At 32.9% G+C, this 12,923-nt stretch overlaps 1 protein-coding gene across 1 annotated transcript; it reads right to left on the reverse strand.

The window, feature by feature from the left end:
* Nucleotides 1–4,668: 4,668 nt before the first annotated feature.
* LOC139503042 (uncharacterized) lies at nucleotides 4,669–11,942 on the reverse strand. The gene is made up of 4 exons (XM_071292719.1): nucleotides 11,712–11,942; nucleotides 8,188–8,280; nucleotides 6,299–6,418; nucleotides 4,669–4,941 (listed from the first exon to the last, which is right to left on the reverse strand). Exons 1-4 carry the CDS (start codon nucleotides 11,905–11,907, stop codon nucleotides 4,757–4,759), a joined length of 594 nt encoding a protein of 197 aa, XP_071148820.1. The 5' UTR covers nucleotides 11,908–11,942; the 3' UTR covers nucleotides 4,669–4,756.
* Between the last annotated feature and the right edge of the window lie 981 nt (nucleotides 11,943–12,923).

Raw genomic sequence — 12,923 nt, forward strand, 5'->3', positions numbered from 1 at the left:
TAAACATTGACCAACTATAAATGGAGCATGTTAATCATACAGAGATGCATTTTAGGAACTCTTAAAGAAATCTTCGTTATGGATTTGATATGCTACTTTCAGATATTGGTCATCTTACTTTTGAGTGTAAAAATTCGTTTACTGCCAGAAAAAAATCAGGAAGAAGTCACACATTTATTACAGCAGGTTATAAAAGGTGTTATAAAGACCAATTTTCTCAAACCCGATTCAAGTCCTGCAAAACACAAGTAATTGATCAAAGGCTTATAACTGAGTTATCCTCTCACAATTTAGATGAGCACTACTCAGTGGTTAATGATTTGATAGATAAAGAAATATGTGTCTTGCATTCATTAAAATTGGCAAATTGCTATGAATGCGAAAAAAAAAGATATGGTTCAAAGTCTCTATGCTGCAAGATGTGCGTTAAAACAACTTCCGATTAAAAGGGAGCAGTTTAATCTTTCTTGTGTTAAGTGGAATAGTCAATACTATCATTTCGTGGCGGTTCGTTAATCATTTGGTGTCTTTCCAGACCCTACCTGCTGTATAGCTAAGAACAACTATAGTAAATTATAGACCAGTTAGTGTCTTACCCATATTTTCTAAAATCTTTGAAAAAATATATGAAATTCAATTAACTGATTATTTAGATAAAATATTTAATCCATTTTTGTGTGCATTTAGACGTGGACATGGATGTCAGACCACACTTCTCAGAGTGTTAGAAGACTGGCGTGAAGCTCTTGATAAAAACCAGTACATTGCAGCGGTATTAATGGGTCTTTCTAAGGCTTTTGACTGCCTGCCTCACAATATTATGCTAGATAAATTATCAGCATATGGTTTAACCCCCAATGCAGTTGCTCTTTTTAAGTCCTATTTATCTAATCGAAAACAGCAAATTAAAGTCAACAATGTTCTTAGTGGTTGGGCTGACATCCATAAAGGCATACCACAGGGTTCGATACTAGGGCTATTGTTGTTTAACATATTTATAAATGATATTTTTCTTTTTGTTAAAAATTGTAGTTTATATAACTATGCAGATGACAATGCTTTGTCTTTCTGTACTCCAGATTCCGATCGATTAATTTCAACTTTGGAATCTGATTCAAAAATACTTGAGTGGTTCAGGGTGAATAAAACGCAAGCAAATCCTGACAAATTTCAAGTTTTGGCTGTTGGCAAAAAGACCTTTGAAAAGAACCCACCTATACATATTCAAAATTCGAACCTTACATGTGAAAAGACAGTAAACTTATAAGGCATAGAAATAGACTACCAGCTAAATTTTGATGTTCATATCAGCTCAATCTGTCGGAAAGCATCACAGCAATTAAGTGTTTTAAAACGTTTAGGCTCAGTTTTGGATAGACTTAGTAAACTTACTATATTTCATACTTTTATTCTTAGTAATTTTAATTTTTGCCCTTTGGCATGGAATTTTTGCACTGAGAAAAATTCCAAAAAACCAGAAAAGGTGCAGGAAAGAGCACTCCGTTTTGTATATGAGGTTTTTACCAGCTCCTACGAGGACCTCTTATTTAAAGCTAAGGTGCCCTCCTTGCAGATCAGACGGATAAAAACAATGGCTCTAGAAACTTTTAAAATTATTAACAACATAGCTCCTGCATGCTTACAAAAAAATTTGGTGAATGTCAAAAAATCTAAATATTCTTTCAGGTATGTAAATATTCTTGAAATTCTACAGGTAAAGTCAACCAGTTACGGTAAAAAATCGTTCAAATTTGCTGCTGCTACATTATGGAATAGTTTTCCAAACCATTTCAGGACTGAAAACAGTTTTTCACATTTTAAGTCTTGTTCAGTCCTGGAATGGTTCGGAATGTCGCTGTTCTGCTTGCAGATAATTCTTGAGCTGTTTATTATTTATGCTGCTTTGGTTGCTCTGGTCTAGCATGTTTTTACTTAATTCGAAAATTTGTTGCTTATTTTTATTGCATGCTATGTATGCGAGATTTCAACTTTGGATACAGGTTGTTTTATATGTCTAAATGCACTGTTTTTATGTTATTTATATGTTTTTATATTCGGCCAAAAGCTCCTAAGAGCTTGTGGTGCTTATTTGTACTTATGCCGAATCGAAATAAAGTTTTCTTATCTTATCTTAAAGTATTATTATTATTTTTCGTCTTTTAGACGACTTTATAACAATAGACAAAAACCTCTAATTGTGGAGAAAGAACAATGACTTTCCTACGCTTATTTTTCAACAAACACAATATTTCTTTGTCATGTAATTACTGTTGGACCAGTTTGCGAACTTGAATACCTATTTATTCTTTTTTGACACGATTCAATCTAGGCTTCCTATAGACATAAAGCAGAATCTCACAATTTATTAGTTTAATTTTAGATTAGAAATCTTGCACTTGCAGAGAACATGAACGATTACAGTCTGCCAAACTGTTTAAGGGTTTGTCTGACCGAAAAATAATTTAAACTTTTCTACTATATATTCAACAAAATTTTTTAAAAGTTCTCTTACCTTGGTTTATGTGCATATCAAACAAAGGACACGGATGGATTCATCACAATATTGTGTTTTGGTGTTGGTGATGTGTTTGTAGATCTTACTTTACTGAACAATCTTGCTGCTTACAATTATCTCTATCTATAATGAAATTGGCCCAGAATGTGACAATGTTAAAATTTACCAAAATTGCAAAAAAAAAAATGACTGTAAAGGGCAATTACTCCTAAAGGAGTCAATTGGCCACTTTTTTCATGTCGACTTATTTGTAGCTCTTGCTTTGCTGTACATTATTGCTGTTTACAGTTTATCTCTATCTATAATAATAATCAAGATAATAACCAAAAGCTGCAAAATTTTCTTAAAATTACCAATTCAGGGGCAGCAACCCAACAACAACTTGCCCGATTGGTCTGAAAATTTAAGGGCAGATAGATCTTAACATAATAAACAATTTTAATAGAGCAGATTTGCTCTAAATGCTTTGGTTTCAGAGATATGAGCCAAAAACTGCATTTTACCCTATGTACTATTTTTTTTAGCCATGTCGGCCATCTTGGTTCACTAGACACATTTTTTAAACAACATACCCTAATGATGATTGTGGACAAGTTTGGATTAATTTGTCTTAGTAGTTTCAGAGAAGACTTTTTTTAAGATATAAAAAATTTACCAAATAATGTTAAACATTGACTATAAAGGACAATAACTCCTAAAGGGGTCAACTGACCATTTTGGTCATGTTGACTTATTTGTAGATCTTACTTTGCTGTTTACAGTTTATCTCTATCTATAATAATATTCAAGATAATAAACAAAAACGGCAAAGTTTCCTTAAAATTACCAATTTAGGGGCAGCAACCCAACAACAGGTTCTCCAATTCATCTGAAAATTTCAGGGCAGATAGATCTTAACCTGATTAACAATTTTACGCCTGTTAGATTTGCTCTAAATGCTTTGCTTTCCGAGATATAAGCCAAAATCTACATTTTATCCCTATGTTCTATTTTTATCCACGGCGGCCATCTTGGCTGGGTCACCAGACACATTTTTTAAACTAGATACCCCAATGATGATTGTGGCCAAGTTTGGTTTCAGAGGAGAAGATTTTTGCAAAAGTTAACGACGACGGACAACAGACGCCAAGTGATGAGAAAAGCTCACTTGGCCCTTCAGGCCAGGTGAGCTAAAAAAGCACATGTAACAGCTTTTTTTCGGTTTTTAAATTGTGATGAATTTACTCTTCATGACACATGAAAACTTGATCCTGAATCAGTGATGTTCAAATATCAAATGACTGTATTTTTGTGTACCTAAAATATCTAAGACTGATCATTTTAGATATGGTATTACTATTCCTTTGTTCAAACACTCTTCTGATATACATGATATATACCCTGCTATTGTATCACAAAATACTATTGACCAAGAATAAGTATATTTAGCAATGTCTAGTCCTTTTCTATTACCAGTAAAGCTGATCTATTATCAAGATTTCTTTCTACTTCTATGTTAAATGTATGATAGACAAATTAGGATTATCTAGTAATAAGTATAATGTTAATTCATCCAGGAGTGGTAATGTCACTACTAACCAGTAAGCATGCCTGGAATATCATCTTATTCAAACTTTGGGACATTGGTGCTCAGATTGTTGTACCAAATATATTCATACCTAGACGAGCTCAAATTCAAATGACCTCTCCTTTGAACAATTAAAATTTGTGTTGACAGCGAAGAGGGCATTTGTCTTATTTTCTTTTATTTTTTTCAACTTGGGGCTACAGGTGCAAGAATCTGTGTTTGGGTAATTTGATACACAACATCAGATTAATTTTTCACAAGGAATCTTTGTATGATTATTAAGTATTTTTTCTTTTGTGTGGAACAGGCAAAGTAAAAAAACAGCCAGGAGCCTGTAATTCAGTGGTTGTCCTTTGTTTATGCGTTACATATTTGTTTTTTGTTCATTTTGTTTTATAAATAAAGCCGTTAGTTTTCTCGTTTGAATTGTTTTACATTGTCATTTATAGCTGACTATGTGGTATGGGCTTTGCTCATTGTTGAAGGCCATACAGTGACCTACAGTTGTTAATGTCTGTGTCATTTTGGTCTCTTGTGGACATTTGTCTCATTGGCAATCATACACATCTTTTTTATATATAAATCATTAAATTAGATCTTTTTATTTCATCATGTGACATTTATAATACTAATAAAAAAAAAACCATTAAAAAATGCTACAGTCTCAATGTAACCTAATCCCGACCAAATCTCTTATAATGGTGAAAATTATATCCATAACTTCTCTCATACATATTTCCACTTGGTTTTTTATACATAGTGGTAAATTCTCCTTTTGGGCGCACTAATAGGGTCCTTGAAAAGATTCCCAGTGATGTAAATGCTAATGCATATCCCAAACCAGCCCATACATTTCCATCTACAAAATAAAATTAGTCATTATACTATTTGCATTAGTTGCTCTGTTTAAACTGATACTGTGGATTCATTATCATATGTGAAGAAATACATTCATACTGTACATTTTATGTGTACAGTTGCACCACAAAATAGTTTCAAGAAACTTTTTTCATGGAGTACAAATAATTTATATAGCATGGAACAGAATTGTTTTGTTTCTGATTCATAGAAAATTTCAGTTATAAACCATCCGTTATACATGTAGTTAGGTTTAATTATGCAATCAATGACACAAATTCGTTTTTCAAGAGCAATAGCTTCTGTAAGGGCACATTTATCCATGTTGACATATTTGAAGCTCATATTTTGTTGAACATTTTTAGTTTGAAAGATTCTCCTTTTCAACTTTTGTTTCCTAAAACAATCCATCCCTGTCAGATTTGCTTTTATAAAAGGTTAAGTTTTTGGATACAAGCAAAATTTGACTTTTTTTTACCAAAAATTAACAAAACCGGTTTGGATATAGTATAAACTATTAAAACAGTACTTTAAAGGCAAAGGATATGAAAATGAATATTGTTATATATGTTTACCTTCATATGTTATGTAAGTGGACATTCGTATGACAGGATTTATCAACTATAAAAACATATTTTTTTTATTTTCCTAAATTGTTTGCTTCCAAGATGTGCATATTGCACATTAATAAATAACTTCATGTAGAATGAAATTCAAAACAGTGTGGCTGTGGCAATTGATTGACACATTAAATTCATCCATTGACTGGGACAATTTTGGTGAACGTTTGTATGGAACGACCACTGTTCACTATGTACTTTTTAAAGACACTTAAACTATGGGGTCACTAAAGGTTCTCAACACCTTAATAAAGTAATTCGAAAAATTAATCAGAAATAACACGATGTTTTGATTTATATCAATTATATAAATCAAAACATAAAGGTTATTCCTGATTAATTTTTCGAATTATTTTATAATAAAAGGCGTTAAGAAACCTTTGGTGACCCCACAGTTTAAATGTCTATCGTAGGTACGTCGTGAACAGTGGTCGTTACAGACAAACGTTCACGTAAATTGTGGCAGTCAATGAATGAATTTAATGTGTCAATCAATGGCCACAGCCACACTGTTTTGATTTCATTCTATATTTACTTTAGTTTGTTTTTTAATCAAACTTTACAGAGCCTCTTTGTCTTGTTATGTAACTCACCATGCTAAAAGCATGAACAGCTTCATTACTTACCCTCTTTGCTATGCTTCAGGTAAAAGTAGTTAGTACCATTTAACAAGAAAAAAAGAAATAAATGGTTTGAAAATTTCTTTATCTGTTGAATTACTTTTGGACTCAAACTTACATCTTTTTGCCATTGGTAGTCCTGCCAAAGCTCCACCAACTGCATAATTAAATATATCATCCTTATCCCTCAATACTGCAGTTCCTTGTGTTCCAACTCCAAACAAAAATCCTGAGGCCCCTACAAATGAATAACAAGAATTATATCCCCCTTTTCCCTTAATACTGCTGTTCCTTGTATTCCAACTCTGTGTAACAAAAATCCTGAGGCCCATACAAATGAATAACAAGAATTATCTTACCCTTTTCCCTTAATGTTGCCGTTCCTTGTATTCCAACTCCAAATAAGAATCAAGAAGCTCATACAAATGAATAACAAGAGTTATCTACCCTTCCCTTTTCCCTTAATACTGCCGTTCCAACTGCAAAAAAAACTTATCTTCTCTTACTCATTCCATCATTCCTTATATCTAAAACCATACCTGTTCTAAGATGGTGTAAAGATAATTTCAAAAGATCAAACATTGTGGGGCAAATTATAGTAGTATTTATTAGGCCACAATTAAAAATATTTTGGTTTGCCCAAACCCTACCCATAGGTTGAGACAGTCGGTACGACGGTAGGTAAATGGCATTTTCTTTTATTTTTTTCAAAAAGAGAAATTGAAGTATCGGGTGTTTATTAGTCTTCACGCCTATCTGATTAAAAAAAAACTTCTTCAAATCAGGACAATAAAAGCATTTGAGTAGGCAGCTTTTTTCTCGGTAGGTAGCGTTTGGGCAAACAAACCTATTCTTTTTTTATGGCCTTATATATGTTATTAATTATATTTCTTTGCTTAAATAAATTTTAGTTATATAACTTGTTTCTTAATGTTAAGCTCGGAATGGTTCCCTCCAGTCTTTGCACGATGAAAAAATGACTCACTGCCCTAATTGAAATTTTGTCCACATACTCATCATTGTGTATGAGTGTGAATAAGGAAAACTTAAGTGTGTAATGAAAATGGGTTGACACAGATTTTTTGGTGTGAATGATTCAGGTTGATTGGTCATACCTGTATAAGCCAGGTAACCCAGCTGTTCTTAAGGGCATACCATACAGTTTTGATCCTGTATTTACAGTTTTATAAAAATTTCCATATAAGCTAGTTTTTGTCTGCTTAAATCAAATATGTAATAAAAAATATACCTTCATGTGCTACTTTTTGAGTTAAATGAGGTCTAAATTTTGTATATTTTTTCAAAATTCGGATTTGTGGCCGTATTTTCCATTTCGAAAGAAAGCCATAACTTTTTTGTTTTAAAAGATAAACACAAATTGTTTTTTGATTGATAATTTGTAATTTTTGTATCCTAAAAAGATATGCATTTTTTATTTAGAAATAACTCATATTTATCAAATGGTCATGAATTAAGAAAAAATCGTATTTTTTTGCTGTATATTTATCAAAATTAAAAAAAATCCTCTATTTACAGTTTTATAAAATATGGTCCAAATAACCTCCCTGCAAAATGAAACAAAATGTCGTTTTAAAAAATAGGGGTCCATGCACTCGTTTTCAAATTAAATCAGTTTGAATGATAAAAAATAGTCGATAATTTGCATCTTTTCCCGATATGTTATAGTTTGACGTCGCGAAAATAACATTTAACGTTAGCAACGTCATTACCTCCCCTGTAACTGTATCGTATGCCCTTAAAGATCAGTAGCTGAAATATCTCTAATAATAAACCATGTTAATTAACAGTACTGAAAGTAAATATTGCTCTGCCACAATATCCCAAATAATGAACCATGTTAACAGTACCTACTGCTCTGCTGGAGTATTCATAACAATGAACCATGTTAACAGTGATCTCTAACAATGAACCATGTAATAGTACCAAAAGATGCTACTGCTCTGATGAAATATCCCAAAGGCTAAACAATGAACATGTTAACAGTACCTAAAGTAACTACTGCTCTACTGAAATATCCTCCAACAGCAAATACACTTGGAGCAACTTTAACAAAAGCTTCCATCATTCCAACAAATCCTCCTGAAAAAAAGATTTAAAAAGATTTTAAACATGGCCATAAACATGTCATCTAAAGAAAACAGTAACATAAACAAATGCTATAAATGTATCTTGAATTGTCAAATAATTTCCCGTATGTACCAGAACTATGAGGATATAAAATGAACCTTTTATCTTACTAGCATATCAATACTGGAGATCAAAAATATTTTTGAGAGAAATAAAAGATTAAAAGTTGTAGTTTAGGTTATTAAAGATTAAATGGGTAATATCCTGCATGCCATTGTAGTTCTGAGACTGCTATTAAAGTTTTCTCAGATTTGGCGTTATTCAATATGTTCTATAGATCATATCAGTAGTCCAATCTACAGATGAGGATCTTTAATTTCCATGTCTTGATTTGGACAATGGTTGTTTTATTTTTTTGGACACTTAAATTCTTGGATAAAGTCATCCTGGAAAACCACGAAAATAGGTACCCCACAAATAAAAGTACTTTTACAGTATTTTGGGACCATAAAAATGTGTCTATTAAAGTAGGATGTGGGATTAATCAGGTGTTTGATTAGTCAGGTTACACTGTATTTTGAGTTCTCGTTCTTTGTGCTCAGAGGTGCTCTTACCAGCAGAGGCTTATACACGTTAGAAGTGAATACAAAATGGCGTAGATTTTAAATCAGAACTGGACAGAAACACGTCTGATTTTAAATTCTGTTCACTGATTTTAAGATAACCACTGTTTTCTTGTGAGTTCATTACTGTTTTCGTATTTATCATTTTGTCATGGTTAACATTGCAAATTGTGATTGTATGATAATTAAAATTGAAATGCTGACTGACGGATTCTGTTTATAAATTTATTAATTTTGAAGATTGTTATGACCCATCAGATAAGCCAATTCCATTTGAACATGCAACAACAAATCATGACAGTTGATTTAATAGCTTCAGTGTAGGTAAAACTATAAGTTTATAAAATTTGATCAGAATAACTGGAATAATTAGATCCATTTATTTTAAATCTTGTGATCAGTTTATTTGGCAATCGTCAATGGCAGTCAGCATTGTTTAAGAACATCAGTTGTTCAACCTGTTAGTCTGACAAATGCATTTTGTTTAAATATACTTTTCACTTTTTCTGTCTTTTGGAAAATGTTGCTTTGAGCTCGAGTCCAAAAAGTTATGATGTGTTGCAAGGCTATATCATTTTTTTTCTGGGACGCCTTCTTCTGATGTCACAACGCTGAAGCCATTTTTTCCAGAAATTTTGGTCCATCAAATTTTATACAATGTAAACAAATATTTATACTAATACACTAACCAAAAACTTGATAAACAATATTAAACACAAAACCAATAAAAATTGGGCACGAACATGTAGAGTGCGAACAGACTTTGGATGGGAATGTGTAGGGTGTGAAAGTGAAACTGTGAAAACTGGTTAAATATGAGAAAATAAAGGGTGGCAGGTAGGTGAAACTTACATAAATGAAGAGATAAATGAACTAGAGGCTTTCAAGAGCCTGTGTCGCTCACCTTGGTCTATGTGCATATTAAACAATGGACATAGATAAATTCATGACAAGTTGTGTTTTTGTGATGGTGATGTGTTTGTAGATCTTACTTTACTGAACATTCTTCTTGCTACAATTATCTATATCTATAAAGAACTTGGCCCAGTAATTACAGTGAAAAATATTTTCTAAAAATTTACAAAAATTGACTATAAAGGGCAATAACTCCTTAAAGGGTCATATGAAAATTTTGGTCATGTTTGACTTATTTGTAAATCTTGTTGAAGTAAAACTTTCAAGTTGAAAGCCACACATTTTAAAAACTAGATTCCCAAATGATGATTGTGGCCAAGTTTGGTTAAATTTGGATCAGAAGTTCCAGAGGAGAAGATTTTTTAAAAGAATACTAAAATTTTAGAAAAATGGTTAAAAATTGACTATAAAGGGCAACAACTCCTTAATGGGTCAACTGACAATTTTGGTCATGTTGACTTATTTGTAGATCTTACTTTGCTGAACATTATTGGTGTTTACAGTTTATCTCTATCTATAATAATATTCAAGATAATAAGCAAAAACTGCAAAATTCCCTTAAAATTACTAATTCAGGGGCAGCAACCTAAACAACCAGTTGTCGGATTTGTCTGAAAATTTCAGGGCAGATTTGCTCTAAATGCTTTGGTTTAGATTATAAGCCAAAATCTACATTTTACCCCTATGTTCTATTTTTAGCCATGGCGGCCATCTTGATTGGTTGGCAGGGTCACACCACACATTTTTAAAACTAGATACCCCAATGATGATTTTGGCAAAGTTTGGATTAATTTGGCCCAGTAGTTTCAGAGGAGAAGATTTTTGTAAAAGATTACTAAGATTTACAAAAAATGGTTAAAAATGGACTATAAAGGGCAAAAACTCCTAAAGGGGTCAGCTGACCATTATCTATAATAATATTCAAGATAATAACCAAAAACAGCAAAATTTCCTTAAAATTATCAATTCAGGGGCAGCAACCCAATAACGGGTTGTCTGATTCATCTGAAAATTTCAAGGCAGATAGATTATGACCTGATAAACCATATTACCCCCATGTCAGATTTGCTCTAAATGCTTTGATTTTTGAGTTATAAGCCAAAAACTGCATTTTACCCCTATGTTCTATTTTTAGACATGGCTACACACATTTTTTAAACTAGATACCCCAATGATGATTGTGGCCAAGTTTGGTTTAGTTTGGCCCAGTAGTTTCAGAGGAGAAGATTTTTGTAAAAGTTAACAGACGACGCCGGACGCAAAGTGATGAGAAAAGCTCACTTGGCCCTTTGGGCCAGGTGAGCTAAAAACTGCAAAATTTTCCTTAAAAATTACTAATTTGGTGGCAGCAACCCAACAACAGGTTGTCTGATTTGTCTGAAAATTTCAGAACAGATAGATATTGACCTAATAGACAATTTTACCCCATGTCACATTTGCTCTAAATGCTTTGGTTTCAGAGTTTAGTTATAAGCCCCCTATGTTCTATTTTTAGCCATGGCCACCATCTTGGTTGGTTGGCTGGGTCACGCCACACATTTTTTAAACTAGATACCCCAATGATGATTCTGGCTAAGTTTTGTTAAATTTGGCCCAATAGTCTCAGAGGAGAATTTTTTGTAAAAGTTATCAACGACAGACGACGATGGACGCCAAGTGATGGGAAAAGCCAGGTGAGCCAAAAATTAACAAATTGATGCATGATTTATATAATTCCAAGGCCGTCAGTCAGCACCAGAAGCAACAAAGCAGCGCACCTATTTTGTGTTGGCAAATAATGGGACAAGCTCTGACGTCCCACGGCCCCAGCTTGTCTGGCGAAACAGCCGTTGGACGTCAGAGTAATGACCCAAAGTCTTACCAATCAGACACATTTTTTGTTTCTAAATCTGATTTGAAACTAACCACCCATGGCTGCAATAACCGTAATTCCCTTTATTTTTTTCTCAACATTAGTTCCAGTTGGTTCAGTAAAGTTTGATGTTGCATTTCTAATCGTCCGACGCAGTGGTGTATTATAATGTACTTCGGTTAAAATCTTATCTGGAAATTTTGTATAATCCCTATCCTGAGGCCTCGGGACGAGATCATACTCTGGCATTTTGTCCTTCGTCTGCGAGTACCCTTCGTCTGCAACTGCTTTCTTGGTTCCGATAAACAGTAAACCAGTCAGTTTCGTGAATAAAAGAAGGATTTCATGTCCCACTAATTAGCGACATGAAGCGTCAAAAAGCGACAATACAATACAAAACAATACAAAGTTTTTTTATTGTCAATTATGACGCCCAATAATTTGAGCAGTACAATTAAATTCAATTTCAAACAAGTAATTACATATTGATTACATTGATTATTTAACAATTAAACAAAGTCAAGTATTTTCTGCAAAGTAATTTCTGCAGAAATGATTTATATAGTTTAACAATATAATATAGATGGACAAACCAAATCCTTGGACAAACTACAGGTGACTAAACTGTATCTAGAATTGATTTTCTCTCTTTGAATAAAGTACACAATGATAAACTAACTTTTTTGATTAACATTATCCTCAGATGACATTAACCATATTAATTTTGATTTATTTGGGAGGCTAGCCTTTAAAAGTTTTTGTTACCCTTATCATGCCAAGAAATTGCCTCCGTTGAAATTCTGCAAACACCCCATAGAGCAAATTACATGGATGATTAATATTGACCATTTGGTATATGGCTGTGTTCTAAGCGACACGTACATGAAGGTCATAAATTAATTCCTTCAATGAAATCAAATCTTTAGCTACTAATGACTGCCGTAGGGGGTCGACCGGAATTTTTAGCGAGGATTTCTTGGCATGTTAAGTAATTTATGTATTCAGATCTTTTCTTCTTCTATCAGGACACTGAAGAAGAAAATGAATTTCATCCTCAACTTCAGTGTTACATAATTTACGACAAGAAGGACAAGAAGCCTTGGCAAGGCACTTATCGACTAAAATTACTAATTAAGTTGTAAATATATTTTTTTTATTTATTCATAGATTCGTGAAGGAATCCATGACGAATCGCCCCACTGGCAAACCGCCCACACCTAATCGCCCAACTTTTTCACAAACTCGCCCCACTTTCTAAAAAATCA

Source organism: Mytilus edulis, chromosome 1 (genome assembly GCF_963676685.1).
Source record: "Mytilus edulis chromosome 1, xbMytEdul2.2, whole genome shotgun sequence".
NCBI lineage: Eukaryota > Metazoa > Mollusca > Bivalvia > Mytilida > Mytilidae > Mytilus > Mytilus edulis.

Excerpts from the sequence above, each read along its gene's own strand:
- LOC139503042 (XM_071292719.1), bottom strand. The coding sequence starts at position 11,907 with ATGCCAGAGTATGATCTCGTCCCGAGGCCTCAGGATAGGGATTATACA. Across the intron at positions 8,281-11,711 it reads GGTTATTGCAGCCATGGGTG|GAGGATTTGTTGGAATGATG; the intron begins GTTAGTTTCAAA and ends TCTTTTTTTCAG. Across the intron at positions 4,942-6,298 it reads ACTACCAATGGCAAAAAGAT|ATGGAAATGTATGGGCTGGT; the intron begins GTAAGTTTGAGT and ends TTTATTTTGTAG.